Source organism: Drosophila virilis, unplaced genomic scaffold (genome assembly GCF_030788295.1).
Source record: "Drosophila virilis strain 15010-1051.87 unplaced genomic scaffold, Dvir_AGI_RSII-ME tig00001562, whole genome shotgun sequence".
In the NCBI taxonomy this organism is placed as follows: Eukaryota; Metazoa; Arthropoda; class Insecta; order Diptera; family Drosophilidae; genus Drosophila; species Drosophila virilis.
In genome coordinates, this window is record NW_027212843.1 from 897,913 (window position 1) to 913,724 (window position 15,812).

A 15,812-nucleotide genomic window follows, 5' to 3' on the forward strand; every position below is an offset into this window, starting at 1 on the left:
AAAAATACATTTCAAGGATTTATATTTGGTGAATTTTAAGTGTTGTCCGATATGCGTCAAACTTATTTTCAGAGCTGTACATAAGAATATAATGAATACGTGTTTCAGCGATATGGGAAATTCTACTCTTAACGGTTGTAAATTGAAGGAAAACGTTTGAGTAAAAGTTGTTTGTTTTCCGTCCGATCAGCTTTAAAATAATTTTCAAAGCGTTTTGAAAACATCGATTTTATAACATACGTGCCACGGGCTAGGCCGGGCTATTATACCCGCTAGTATATTTATATATAAATACACGTGTAACGGGAGTAAAGTTTTTAAAAATCAAATTTTCAAAGTTGCATCAAAAATTGAAATATATCGATATCCAAACGCCGAATCTTCATTAAGAGCCAGAATGTCTCGATGACCTTAAGTTTCCTGGCGCTTCAGACCAAAAATATAGTCACTTCTAATCCATATATTAAGGGCTATTTAATTATTTTTTCTCGATTTCGCCAATGTACCGAACATTCTCTTTACACAGTCTTTGTAAATATTGAAGACTTAATATTTCTTGGTGGCCTGTTATATTGGGGGATGTTGACGCTGACGTTGGGCCAGTAGAACCAATAATAATAATATAATATTTCGTTACCCCTAATTCGTTACCCCTTAATTCCTCAGCTAATTATTTCAACATTTTTTTGTTGTTATTTTTGTGCTACTTCGATTAAAGATTTTGTCTGTCTACCAAACCGTGACGAATTGTCTGCATCCATAGGTCGCGGTTGTTTCAGTTTTGTAGGGGTTTAAATGGCAGGTTTTTCTATGTGGGGCGCTTGCCTGCAAAAGTGAAGTCAAGTTGATTCATTATTATAAGCTTTGACATTGAAAGGGGTTCGAAAGACGTTAGCTGGACCTTTAACTTTATTTCTCATTATAACTAAAGATGTATGTCTATGTCTATATAGTGTTACTAAGGTTATCCCTCAATGTCTGGCTTTTATAATGTCTAAAGTTTTACTGCACAGAGCAATTGTTTGAATTTCCCTCTCTTTGTAAGTTTCTGCCTCTAGAGTTCCGACATTACTACTGCTGCCTAAACATTGTCTTTAATCTTGTTTTTTTTTTTTTTGAGCCTCAATTTTCATTTCTTGAGCGGCAAGTGCGATATTTATTTCGGTTTCTCTTAATATCTGCAATTGTTTTGTTGGCATTGCCATAATAAATTTGTTTTATTTGATTTTAAACACTTCGCAATGATTTTTGTTGTTGTATTTTTCACTGTCTAATTTTTAAAATTGTTCGAGTAAATCATTTATTTGACTATCACTGATATAGGGCTTTTGTTTATTTTTATATAGTGTTACTTCCCAAAGATTGGGAGCATAGCTTTGTAATTGCAGCTTTGTTTGCAATATAAAACAAGTAAGAGGTTTTTGTCGGGAGCTCCCAACTGGGGGATACCCTGAACCCTCTTCATCCAACATCAAATGCATATATATATTCTATTTTAGAAGCTATATGTCAAGTTTGGTGACTCTAGCTCTTATTATTTACCGGAATTGCCCACAAAACAGGATTTCGATATCGATTTTTATCAATTGCTTGGAAACGGAGTAAGTTATCGATTATCGGTCTGCCCAGGCACTACATATAAAATTTTAAGTCTCTAGCTCTTTTAGCTTCTGAGATTCTTGCGTTCACACATACGGACGGGCGGACGGACGGACGGACATACAGACGGACATGGCTAGATCGACTCGGTTATTAATGCTGTTCAAGAATATATATTCTTTATGGGGTCGGAGATGCTTCCTTCTGCCTGTAACATACATTTGGATATGCACACATACAATATACTCTTATACCCATTTTTAATGGATTCAGGGTATAACAATTAAGAGGCTCCCGACTAGGGAACAACCTGAACCCTCTTTTTCCAACACGAAATATATTTAAAAAAAAATCCCTTGGCAGAGTTCGAGCTCGCAACTGACCGCATTACTTGCTGTCGACTCTACTCAACAGCCACACCAGCAAAAAACAAAAAAAAATACTTTCCCCTCTACTCAGCAGCCACACCAATAATTAAGTACTTATGATAAAAAAGGAACTAAAATAGCATTACAGAAAAATATCGCAATTACAGTACATGTATATAGAAATTCTTAAAGCTACTGCCCCATTCGATTGCGCAGTTGCATATAACTTTGGTTTTTTTTTAACCGATCTTCTATTCTAACAAAGTCAATTGCATTTAAATTGTAGCTTAAATTGGTTGGCAATATAAGTTGGGTTAGTAACTTGATTTATAGCTGTTGGTGGGTAGCGGGGAGGTGGCAATAGGAATAAAATGAAAGATACTTGACATATAAATAATATTCTAGTAGCAATATATCATGTTTGGTGGCTCTAGCTCTCATTATTTACCCACTTTGATAAAAAAACAGGATGTGGATATCGATTTTTATCGATTGCTTGGAAACGGAGTACGTTATCGATTATCGGAAACTCGATCTGCGCTGGCACTAAGAGCACCTACATCTAATTTCAAGTCTCTAGCTCTTATAGGTTCTGAGATCCTTGCGCTCATACATACGGACAGACAGACAGACGGACATGGCTAGATCGACTCGGCTACTGGTGCTGATCAAGAATATATGTCCTTTATGGGGTAAGATATACTTGCTTCTGCCTGTTACATACATTTGGATTTTCACAAATACAATATACCCTTATACCCATTTTTAATGGCTTCAGGGTAAAGATAGGATATCAATGAGCCGTCCACTAATGTGCTCTTATTTAATTCCTATAAACTGCTTAAGTCATTGTAGGGTTTGTTGTTGTTGTAAACATTTTTCATTCGCTGCCGTCGGTGGTGGATTGTATGCTGCTTCTGCCCAACAACAAAAATCAACTCTGTTCTGCATTCGGGCTCTTTCTCCTCAGGCTAGTCAATCTATTAGCAGCAGCAGCCCTCGGCCTGCAACATGATTCACACTTTTCCCTGATAAGCCGGCAACAAATGAACGGACGGGCTCGCTAGAGTCAAGGAGTCGGTTGCTATCGTGTTAAGCACAGAGTTCTTCTGTGGGCTTCCAAAACCACAATGTCCGCCTATTTCCAGAGATATCGGATCCTTTCGTATAACCGCCTTGAGTATAACAAATCTGTAAGCGAGAAAGAAGAGTTCAATAAAATTTTCTTAATGGAACTTCAGATTTCGTGGACTCACCTGCACATGTGCTGCAAGCTTTGTACATGCTTAAATCTAGATACTGGATTGGTTAATTGCACGCGCATTGGTCCATGCTCCGGTCGACGATGCAGGAAGAATAAATATCTGTAAAATACAATATCAATGCAAATTGCTTATAAATATATATAATATATTGGGCGATTGTTTGTGTGTCCTTTGGCGAAACGTACCTGCCGCTGCGCGAATGTTCGACCGCCTTCTCAATGAACTCGGTTATAGTTTGGGATTTGAACTTGGCATACGAGCCAAACGAGAATGTGCCTGGAATGAAGGGAGAAAGAAAGAGAGAGAGAGAGAGGGAGATAGAGAACGACAGAAAGAGGGAGAGATGAGTAATTATTAGGAATATATGCAATAACTATAAAATATAAATGGGATTTAATTGTATTTTCAAATTATAAAATACGATCCAATTAACTCGTTGCCTAATCAACGAGTAAACGAACGGATTTGAATGCGACGAGTAGGCTATATGAATGAAAAGCTATATAGTTTTTTAAGTTTGCCTTATCAAATTTTGTTTTTACTTAGTATTTAACTATCAAACGTAAGCTAATTAAAGTATACATGTAATGAATTTCGACGTGCGCCACAGAAACTTTCTTTCAAAACTAACGAGTAACGAGCTTAGCTTATTCGGGCCTATTGGCTCAATTCAATTGAATTCAAATAGTTATCAGTTCGAAGTCAAACAACGTTTCATGTGATTTAGCGTGCGCGTCTACACTAAACCATTTTATGACCATGCACAAAAAAAAATATTTTAAAAGAACCTTAAGATGCGTTATTGATATTCTACACATGAAAGCGTTTATGTCTGTAACTTACCCTGATCCTGTTCGATGCGCACATGGCGCACGGAATTGTTTAGCTTGAAGCTCAACGAGAATATGTAATGATCATCGGAGCTGTCACGCACAATGAACGAGCCATCGGCTCATTGGAGAGCACCTTCTCGGCGGCCTCGCTGGACAATGGACCCCAATACCAGCCGTACTGTAGAAAGCAAAACTGATTAATACCGAGTAACGACTAACGAAAAAGGAGTAGCGAGTAGGATCTAGTGAATAACGGGAAAAGGGTAACAAGTAGCAAGCAATAACTAGTGAGTAACGTGTTAATAGCAGCGACCAGCGAGAACGAGTAGCCGGTAACGAGTAAGAAGAAGGGTGTAGGGAGTAGCGTAAGGGAGTAGCGAGTAGCAATACGAGTAAGTACTAGTGAGTAACGAGAAGCGACTAAAATGTAGCAAAAAGTAGAGAGTTGTAAATTAAGGACTAGCGCTTAAAGAGTAACGAGAAATAAGTAATGATTAACGAATAACGAGAAGAAGCGAGCAGCGAGAAACGAAAAGCAAACATAAAGTAACGAGTAGTGAGTGTGTACGTACATCTTTGACTTTCTCAATGCTTGAGGTAAACTGCAGCGCACGCGGCTCTTGAGCTCCGGTGCTCTTCTTTTGCTCCGGCGCTCTTCTTTTGCTCCTTCGGCTCCGTTTCGGCGGCGTCAATGGCATAAGCTGAAAAGCAATTGGCGCATACAATTGAATACAATTACGTCAATAATTGGACCATACACGAACCTTTCTTTGGCAATGGCGCCAGAGCACGCGACTGAAACTTCTTGCGTAGATCAGCGCTCGGCTCGCTGCGATTAAGGCAATTGTTCGCCTCCTCCGCATCCGTTGGATTCGACGCAGAATTTGCCGTCGCTGTTGTTGCCACCGTCGCATTCACAGCAGTGGCATTGGCTGTTGCATCCGCAGCCGCTGCTGCTGCTGCTGCCGCTGTCGCCGCATTGGCGCGACAGTGACTGTGATTGCTGCACCGAAAGCGAAAGATGCTGCAGAACTTTTGCTTAAGGCTAAGCGAGAATTGTGACTTCTTTTCCGTCTGCAGCAGATGCTTGTTATTATTGTTGACCTGCTGCTGTGCATCCGATGCCAGCAGCTTGTCCGACGAACTGGGCAGCTGTGTGCCGATCGTCGTCGTGGTGACGCCGACGCTCCCGCCGGCTACGCTGAGAGTCGTATTCGTGGCGGCAGTTGCTGCTGCTGATGCGCCGGCGGGTTGTTGTTGTGCTGTGCATAATTGTTGCTGCTGCTGTTGTTGTTGTTAATCAGCTTATCATTGTCTATATTATGTTTGCTCTTCTTGCTCAGATATTTGGCAGCGCTGTCCGCACCACCGCGATTGGTGCCCGTCTCGTTGGGATTTTTATTCTTTCACTGCTGTTGTTAAAAATGTTGTTGCTGTTCGATGCCCGCAAAACCGCTGATGGTGCATCTTAACATTGTTGTTGGGTAATTGAGTTAACTTATATAGCAATATAGTCCTCTTAATGTGAGTGGACAGGCGTAGTAAGATATTAATTGCTGCAATGACAAATCAGTAAATTAAAAAAAAATATTGATTGATAATTGAGTTTTTATTGTGTTTTTTCATTAAATAGAATCCAGAAAACTTGGTAGCTTTTGTTTTTCCTTCAACGCCAAACCATGTGTCAAACGATGCTCTTCAACAATCATCACCGCACAATTCAACGGAATATCCACAACCACATACTACTCGTACAGAATGTGTAGCTGCAAATGTGTGTGGCAACGATGTACCGGAATTAGCGCAAGATACAAGTACACTGTCAAACACTTTACCTGGTGTTGGAGCAAATGGGTCTCTTATAGTTGCCGGCGAGAGTATTTCCGAATCTGCTGGCTTAGAACAAATCGTCAGTGTGGTACCACCAACACTTTTAACGACGAAGTCTGCAACAGGTCATGGGAATAATCAAAAACTAAGTGCGGGAACTGATAATTTACCGCATACCACACACCATCCAGCAGCAACATCAGCACAAGTAAGTTGGTTTTTTATTCTTCTAGTTCTTTGTTAAAATTGTTTAATTCTCTCTAGGTGACTAGCCTTAGTAATTCCTCTGGTTGCGAATCATATCTTACATCAGAAGCTGGACGATGCGGACTTGAACTGACGTCATCTGTAAATGCTCAAGGAATTACTTTAAGCAACAAAATAGTAACACCACTTGGGATGGAGACTCCAGTGCAAAAGCCTACGATTCCTTTGGGTACTCCCTTTACTTCCGTCACAATAGCACCATTACATGGTTCATTCGGCGAGCGAACTTCCAATTTATTGCTTGCAGCCAATATTAAATCTAAAGATAATTCAATGCTGAGCATGGATGGGCTAGCAACAGCTGCATCCCTAGATTCACAGAAGTCCACTAATAGCTCAATACCCACGTCTACATCCTCAATTGCTAATGGATTCCTTTCTGGTCATACATCTGTTAGTTGTGTAACATCAAATGTTGGAAGTGTTCTTTCACATATCGCTCCACACTCAGGAAACAAGGTGCTTTCTGTTCCTATGACTTTGCCACCTATTACGGCAGTTAGTTCTGGTGCAGCTGCGGCCTCCGGCATTTCAAAAACAACAGTTAGTACAGGAAGTAGTCCAGTTGGAGCTGCAGGCTCTTCATTAGTATTTCATGGTGCGCCCCCACTGATGCCTCATTCGGGTGCAGGCCTACCTATGCTTATTCAGGCTACACCATACCGTACTTCCTTTCCCCACTATTCAGCTTTATATACACCATATAATAATATAGCACATGGACAATACCTGTCGCAAGTGATACCAATAGGGTCTTCTAATACCTCGTCGTCGCCTCAGCGTTCGGATGCTCGCAACAGTCGAGAGTCGGCGACAACATCATCTTTAAAAGCACCAGTAACAAGCGCATCTACACATCATCAGTACAGTGTCAGCGGCATCGGAGGAATGCGATCTATTACGCCACTTGGTTATGTGATTTCCAATAATAATACAACCCAGGTATTAGGGACAATGGCTACAACAACGGTAACGACAGTACCTTTGTTAAATTCGACGCACTCACGACACTTAACAGCTAACGCCGCAGGTGCGTTTGGGGTTACTACCGCCGGATCAGCTATTGCAACATCACAATTGTCTACATCCTCCGGAATTCCAGTTGCGGCTACTTCACAATTACAACCATCTGCACCAATGCAAATGCTACCACAAACTGGGTATCCAACTCACCTTCCTCAAGTACTAAGTTCATATCCGCAGTTCGCACCTTCAACGTCGATACCACAGCAGCAAATTTTACGATGCACTACCACTTCTGCTAATGGCATAAGTAATACTTCAGTTCTGACTGTACAAAGTTTAATGACAGCGATGCCATCGACGTCAATAACCGCATCTATAGCATCGTCATCTGTGATTCAAAAAATAGTTTCGCCCAAATGCGGGAGCCCTAGCAGAGATCGGGACACAAGCTACAGGTATTATAATTTAATAATAATTATAATTAATTTCATAATACGACCAATATCTACTAAAATAATAATATATCTATGTATACAATTGGTTGTCCTCACTGTCAAAATAATTACCAACGCACAGCCCAAACACTAAAGGCTACGAAGCTGATATTTCTCTTAAAATTTCCTTTGGGGTAACAAATGAATGCGGAGCTATAAAGATGTCTGTAAATTTCGGTTATATTTTTATGCCCTGAACCCATTAAAAATGGGTATAAGGGTATATTGTATTTGTGCAAAATCCAAATGTATGTAACAGGCAGAAGGAAGCATCTCCGACCCCATAAAGTATGTATATTCTTGATCAGCACCAATAGCCGAGTTGATCTAACCATGTCCGTCTGTCTGTGCGTCTGCCCGTCCGTCCGTATGTATGAACGCAAGGATCTCAGAACCTATAAGAGCTAGAGACTTGAAATTTTAGATGTAGGTGCTCCTAGTTCCCGCGCAGATCGAGTTTATTTCCGATAATCGATAACTTACTCCGTTCCCAAGCAATCGATAAAAATCGATATCGATATCATGTTTTTTGGGCAATTTTGGTAAATAATAAGAACTAGAGTCACCAAACTTGACATATAGCTTCTAGTATAATATATATATATGCATTAGATGTTGGAAGAAGAGGGTTCAGAGTATCCCCTAGTCGGGAGCTCCCGACTAGAACCTCTTACTTGTTATTGCTATTTATTTGACAATGGGGATACCGAGTATTTTTGAATGTATGTAATAGAGAGCTGCATGAATGAAAAAAAAAAAAACATTCTAATGAACAATGCCAGAAATGAGTTAAGTGAAATTGAATGCAAAGACGAATATGTTTGAAAGTGTAGTGCGGCCACGTAGAACTGGGACGAACAAGAAAGAAAACGAATTTAATGAGTGGTAATGCGATGGAATAAGAGGTTTTGTTTCGAATGCATTCGAATGACCAACCGCTTTTTTAATTGTCATTGTCTCGTCGCGAATAAAAAAAAAGGCAAAATGAAAAATAAGAAAGGGAAGAAAAACCAAAACAACTAAATGCGCATGCAAAATAAGTACAGAGAATCGCCGTTTTTTCTTCGCCCATTTCCTTTGACTGCTTACGTCTGTTATATCAAAAGAAATGAAGACACGCACTCGAGTAATTCCAGTTTCTTCGGTTGTGCCAAATTTTTCATTCCGCTTTACGCTTTATTTATTCTCACTCATTTCGCTGAATGCCGTCTTGTATGGGACACAACACGTACTCACATTGGTACTCATTCGTTGCATTGTGAGCCTCGCACTCACTCAATTCAATTCGAGTCCATTCAATTCAACGTATGTTGAGAACGAAGCCATGCAACTCTCTAGTATGTAACATGTAAGGACTATGATAAAACAAGTAGAACCAATGTGTATCTTCGGTTTTATTCTATCCTTACTTTGTGAAATAAGAAATTGATATGAATGCGTGAACATTGTGGGGTTGGGGAGCATGTTATTGCATAATAAGATAGGGAATATTTTACCGGCTTAGCCAAAAAGAGATGGGGCTGTCGCGGCGGGAAATCAATTAATATTTTTCTACACCTTGAGCAATTTAATTATTTATTTTAATCGGATGAAAAATAAATAACCTCCTTTTTCGGCGAGCTGAAAATTAAATACACTCTTAGAATTGATGTTGTTCCGATGTTGATAGGATTTGGCTCATATAAAGCTTAGTGGTAGTATGGCCAAGATATATTAATAAACAAGATTTTAATTATCGACCGATTGTTTTCATATTTGCTATATCGGGGTCCACAAACAATCGACCAAAAAAAAGCCACTCAAATTGCGACAAAGTATCTATGTACTATGTACGACTCTCATCCTACATCCCTTCAGTCTATTAATTACTTATTATCTTATCCACATCGAAAAATGTATCTTCCCCATTGTCCCTACTGCGACCTAATCAATAATTTGTGCATTCCTTGCTTAAATAGATTATTCTTCATATATATTCTCTCTTATATTTAAAATATATCTCATTCTTCGTTGGGGTTAGATTACTTTTAATTGACAAAGTAATAAAAATAAAAATACAAAAGAAAAAAATCGATCATTGCTTACACATTTCCATTTCATAACAAGTATTTTATTATTATCGACTTTTTCCTTAATAAACATAAATAAATATATGAATTGACAATTGCTTATCAATGTGCACCGTCGAACTGTCGCTTGTTAGAGGACGACGCACATAGGCTCATAAATTCGAATTTTTTGCTTTCGTCTCAAATGAACGCTTCTGTTAAAATTGCAGCTTCCTAGCGCTTTCAGTTTGGGCTATGTGTTGATCAGCAGTCAGTCTGAAATCAATGCATACATTTAACTTTAAATATATGAATATATTTATTTATTCGCAGCATTACAGCCGTGCGTCCAAGTAATAGCGTGTCGGTGTCAGGCGGACCACCAGGCACTACATTTGGCCCAGCATTTTGCAGCTTAGTGTCGTCGACACCCTACAGTGCCGCTTCTGCTTCGTCATCGACTACGTTGTCGTCAGCAACACATTCAGTTCTAGCAGTTGGCGGACATAATATATCTGCATATACTACAAAGACAGGACTCTGGTTAAAGTATGATATTTCGAATGTCGTTCGATATATATTCTCTATACATCATTTATAATTATATAATGGAAAGGTCGCCAAACACAACATTATATGCTCTATATATTAAACTGTTTGTCCAGACTAACTGACTAATTGGCGATCAACCCCCAGACCAACCTTAAGATCTAAGAAGCCGAAATTGCCACTGCTGTTGTGGTTTTGCGGTTGGAAAATGGGGTTCAAAGGTTGAATGAACGAATGTTTATTTTTTGACTTCATTAATTACTGCAAGACTAACATTGGCGGATAGCGTTGATTCCGAATTTTGGTAATTTGTTTGATTAACATATTTTCGATAGACGCGGATTTCAAGATAGTAAGAGTACATTTTAAGTTTTCATGGCGGAAACTTATTGAAAAAGTTGATTTGTACCCGCTAGCCCTATATAAAACTGTTATATGTAAATTTTTTGTTTACATTCCAATCGGTTTTAAATTCATTTTTAAATATTTTTGTTCATATTAATTTGAATAGTGTTTCACAATTTTCCATGGGTGAATGCGGGCCAATTGTTGTATTAACGAAAGTTAGATTCATGGCTTTAAGTTTCATACCACGCGACTAAAATATTATTTCCATTCGATGTTCTTAAACTTATTTCAAATAGCTTTGGTAAATTCAACTTGAGATAGCACGGATAAATTTAAATTTTCCACGGGCGCAAAATGGGTGAGAAATAAGCATTTAAAATTTTAAGCAATACCGGGTAGTACCTCCTAAAATTGTATATACTTGAATAATTTATTATTGTATTGTAATATTCTTATATAAATTTCAGCCCTTCAGTTATGCAGACGTCGGCAACGACATGTACACCATCAATTCCCATTGTGACTAGTGGCAACGCTCGACCATTACCCTCACCTCTGAACTCTGTTGCCACAGGGACACCTGCACGAGTAGCTGGAAATGCAATTTCACCTCAAGCGGTACATTCCACTGTTGGCAGTGGGCATGTTCCAATCCCTAATTTTCAGGCCACATATTTTGCTACGCCCCATGCACCATCACATTCATCTTCAGCTGCTAATATTTCCATTGCAGCAAGTAGCAACAGTTCAGTTTCTCATTTACCTTTAGTACCCCACACAACGGCTGTTATTGCGACGATGACCACTGCGACAACGACGACATCATCAATCAGTACAATGGGTAGTACACCATCAAATTTAGCAACGGTAACCACAGCAGTTACACCTACACCACATCCATTTTCCGCAGAATCTCTTTTCCAGCCAAGCAAAAGTATGAAAAGTCTTAAGCTAGTGTCTCTAGTGAAAATCAGAATAATTTTTTTCATTTTTTTTTTGCTCCTAATAGATGATCAAGCGGACTTATTGCGTCGTGAGCTTGACAGTCGCTTTTTGGATCGCTCTGGCTTAACCCAGCCTACTACAGCGTCCTCGTCGACATATTTGCGGCAAGAATTGCACCATCATCAACATCAGCACACGCACCTGCATCAACATTCTCAGCTTATGCCGGCGCCACCTATGTCAGCCACTACCACTGTACTGCCGCCTACGACACCCACTTCAGCACAGATTTTTCCACCACCACTATTTAAAGACATTCCCAAAGTAGCTGCAGTCGACCCGCAGTTTTATCGTGCTGGTATCGGACTACCTCCTGGATATTCGGGATATAATCCAACAAGTCTTTTGCATAGTGGTTTGGGAGGACCAACTCCATTTATGCCACCCAATCATTTGACTACATTTGCCCCAAAGGTAAGAACGAGTAGGTTAATTATCTTAAAATCTGTTGAAAAAGTTCGGACAAAATTATTATAACATTGCAGTCGAGTGTAACCAAGAGAATCATTGATAATTGGGCAAATACATGGTCATTTCAGTGGCAAAACGGTTGGCACTTCGATTGAAGTGCCTATTGATTTGTATCACAATAGCAAGTCCCACCCAGTTCTTTCTTTTGTGCTTCTTGGTCGGTCTTGCTGAAATTTTATGTATTATGTATAGCTTTTAAAATAATTTTGAAGCAGGTCGGAAAAAAATTAACGCATCACCAAAAATTTTTTGAATTGCACTTTTTACCGAGGATGCTTTGATTTTGCGAAAGTGTAACAGGTCTCAAATGATTTGTTTTATGGATCCTTGGAAGTTTATGTGCGAAGCGTCACACATCAAATCTTTATTCATTAAGTTCTTATGTAGAGCTCTAAAAATCAGTTTGATGCAAAACGGACACTACTTAAAACAGCGCCCAAAAAATCTTTGAATCGCATTTCTACCGAGGATGCTTTAGTTTTGCGAAAAATGTGAAACACATCTGAAATGATTTTTCTTATGCATCCTTGAAAATGAATGTAAGCGCGAAACGTCATCCACCAAATCTTTGACACCCATTTCCACCAAGGAGGAATACATTTTTGGAAAAGTGTGAAACACCCCTCAAATGAGTTTGAACAAAGAAAATTTGTATACAAACATTGTTCGCGAATTTTCCATGCTTGCGGTTGGAATTTTCGAAATCCCGTCTTACTCTGCACCTTTATCACATATGGTAATTATAGTGAACATTTCAGCTTCCTACCATTTACGGTATGGGCTGGGCTGGTCTGTCCGTCCGTCCGTATGTATGAACACTGGGATCTCAGAACCTATAAGAGACTTGAAACTGATTTATTTAGCTGTAGGTCCTCCTAGTGCCCGCGCAGATCAAGTTTGTTTTCGTTATTCGATAACTTGTCGCGTTTCCAAAATCGATATCCAAATCCTGTTTTTTGAGCAAATTGGCTAAATTGTAAGAGCTAGAGCCACCAAACTTGACATGTACCTGCTAGTATAGTATTGATATACTAAGTATCTTTAATTTTATACCTATCGCCACATTCCCGCTACTACCTCGCAGCTTTAAATCAAGTTAATAACCTAACTTGTATTGCCCACTAATTTTAGCTACAATTTTAATGCAATTAACTTTTTGAAAATATACAAATATTCTATGGTACATAAGGATATACTGTTAATGAAAATATACTTATAATTTCATGAAGATCGGTTAAGAAACACGTGTTTGCGTCACCAGCGCAAATTCGAAGAATATCATGTACACACACATTCATGCGCGTCTGCTTCGAATTCAACAACAGCATTGCAATTGCGATTGTATTGTTTTCTGTGCTACTATTTTAATTCGTTTTTTCTCACTAAGACTCAATTATTGGTGGCATGTGGTGTTGTCTGTCGTGAGTTCGAGACCTACCGAGGAAGCTATTTTTTTTGTTTTTGTGGCTGGTGTGGCTGTCCAGTAGAGACGGTGGCAAGTAGTGCGGTTAGATTCGAGTTCGAACCTTGCCAAGGTAACTTTTTTTTTAATTTATCTTTGTTTCCTCCAAAGCAAAAGAGCGCGTAGCGCGAACTGAATTTAATGTTGGAATAAGCGGGTTCAGGGTATTCCCTAGTCGGGAGCTCCCGACTAGAACCTCTTGTTTATGTTTGGTTGAGGGGAAGTTATCCGGTCACTAAATAATAAATAGTAATCCCTTAAGAAACCAATTTGTACACAGTTTTTTGCCAAATGAATCTTGCAAGTATTGATAAAGGCAAACACAACTCAACTCCATAATATAAATATAGTTTTACGACTAAAACTTTTTATTGTCACATTTTTTCATTCCGAAAACTTTGCTTAACTTAAACAAATAAACAGTTATATTCAGGAACTGTTATCAAATTTTTTATATGTTCTCGTATAGAAAACCAAGATCAAAAATGTTTCACTTGTGATTACTTCAGATATTCACCTATGAAAATTTTGTTGATTGCCGTCTAATCGGTTTCCAAGTCGTTTTCAATGATCTTTAAGAGAATTTATTTTATACTTGTCACGGGCAAGGCCGGGCTGTTATACATTGCTAACTGTACAAAAAACTTATTTTTACTTTTTGTCAAACACATTTAGAAAGCTTTACTGCGTTGTTAAAAGAAAATGTACATTTTATATACTTACAAAATATAATTTTCCTTAATTAGAAAACTGGACGTTGGAATGCTATGCATGTCCGAATTGCGTGGGAAATTTACTATCACCAAAACAAACAAAATTCTGAAAAAACTGTGTCCATTGTGGGGTCTAGCCTTAACAACAACGGTAGCAATGTAAACTCTGGGACATCTGGTGCAACTAGCAGCGCGCTTAGTATGAACACAGCGACCGTGGGTATACCTGCAAGCAACATAGCTGTTTCCGCGACCAGTGTGGTTGTTGCCAGTGGACCCGTAACATCACTTGGTATGAAACCATCGACTTCGTTGACCCTAAGTTCAACGTCCCCGCACCTTCTACATCGATCAAGTGAACTGACATCAGCTGCGTATGCCAGATCGCCATTTGAAACTTCACTAGCTGCAAGTTTTCTAGGTGCACCACCTAGTCATATCAGTAAGCTGTAAATCGAACAATCAATAACTTCCACTAACCACTTTTATTATTAATATTGGATAGGTACAGCTGTTTCCCCGTTCGGCCGGTACGTGGGATCATTCGGATTTGCCGGTCTAACACATTTTGGACGCGATATTTCATTGGGTGGACATTTGGATGCGTGGAGGTAAGATAATCTGGTAATTACAAGCGCGAAAATGTATTGGGCAAAGTTTATAACTGTCATACAAATTAATAAATACTTAAAAATTTCTAGCTGGTATTTCCTGGCCTCGCCCGGTCCAGCTATTTACCTTTTAATTTTAGACAATAATTTTACACCCATTATCCGTTCGTGGATAATTTAAATTTATCCGTACTATCTTAAACGCCATGTCTAGACATAAATTGTCGTAGATTTTGGAAAACGAGGAAATCCATGAAAAGAATGAAAACTTGAAATCAATTAGAATATTGAAGGAAAAATAAACGTTCGTTCATAAAACCTTTAGTATAACTAGGGGTATATTTCAAAACACTAGATTTTGCGAAAGCTGTAAAACACGTCTTGAATGAATTTTCCTTTAATATACAATGTTTCCTGTAACTTCAAATAACTTTAAAGTAACCACCAAATCTTAAATGAATATGAAAAAAGATCTTAGTGGTCGGTTCAGCGCAACACGAACAATTATCGCCCCCAATGTCGAAAAACCCAACACTTAATGCCGTTACCGCGGCCTGACTCTTAAACCAGCTGCAACTGGACGAAAAGAGGACAAGGCACCCAGCCAACTTAATGCAACTTGGTGCGACCCTAGACAGGCGATATACATGGAAGAAGCATGACAATAAAGTCTGTGGCTAAACCCGGACAAGCCGGGCAGAGTAGGCCATCTCCACGCCAACCTCCGATGTCAAGTTCCTTAAATTCATAGAGTTTTCAAATGTCGTACAAATATCGTAGCCGTCCTACCCGGCAGTTGGAATGTTCAACTAGGCGGACCCTGTACCTAGATGAGGGGTTAGAAATAGTTTTGCAAAACATGGGTATATTTAGGTCAGTGAATAATGTCTCTTCGCCTAAAAATGTTTGACTCCCATCTTCCACTCAGCAAAGTGAATTTCACGAAGTGTGTGAAGCACAAAGAGCCTAAGCAGATAGTAAAT

At 39.1% G+C, this 15,812-nt stretch overlaps 2 protein-coding genes across 7 annotated transcripts in view; one reads left to right on the plus strand and one right to left on the minus strand.

Annotated features, from left to right (window-relative positions):
* The window catches only part of tay (tay bridge), a 50,123-nt gene that overhangs the window by 22,009 nt on the left and 12,302 nt on the right, over window positions 1-15,812 (plus strand). For 4 of the 6 annotated variants that reach the window (XM_032433233.2, XM_032433234.2, XM_032433238.2 and 1 more), the window contains 7 exons: window positions 5,699-6,103; window positions 6,160-7,583; window positions 10,004-10,219; window positions 11,035-11,501; window positions 11,577-11,986; window positions 14,252-14,660; window positions 14,724-14,829. In XM_032433233.2, coding sequence (XP_032289124.1) covers window positions 5,699-6,103; window positions 6,160-7,583; window positions 10,004-10,219; window positions 11,035-11,501; window positions 11,577-11,986; window positions 14,252-14,660; window positions 14,724-14,829 — 3,437 coding nt within the window. Of the gene's footprint in view, window positions 1-5,698; window positions 6,104-6,159; window positions 7,584-10,003; window positions 10,220-11,034; window positions 11,502-11,576; window positions 11,987-14,251; window positions 14,661-14,723; window positions 14,830-15,812 lie in introns of those variants that run through there. The other 2 variants (XM_032433237.2, XM_032433239.2) reach the window with 2 other exon arrangements.
* On the minus strand, window positions 2,678-4,763 carry LOC116649957 (suppressor of cytokine signaling 7-like). Its single transcript, XM_032433240.2, is given in 6 exon segments — window positions 2,678-3,158; window positions 3,224-3,331; window positions 3,418-3,508; window positions 4,076-4,180; window positions 4,183-4,243; window positions 4,638-4,763. Coding segments are annotated over 6 exon segments (666 nt in total). The 3' UTR covers window positions 2,678-2,983.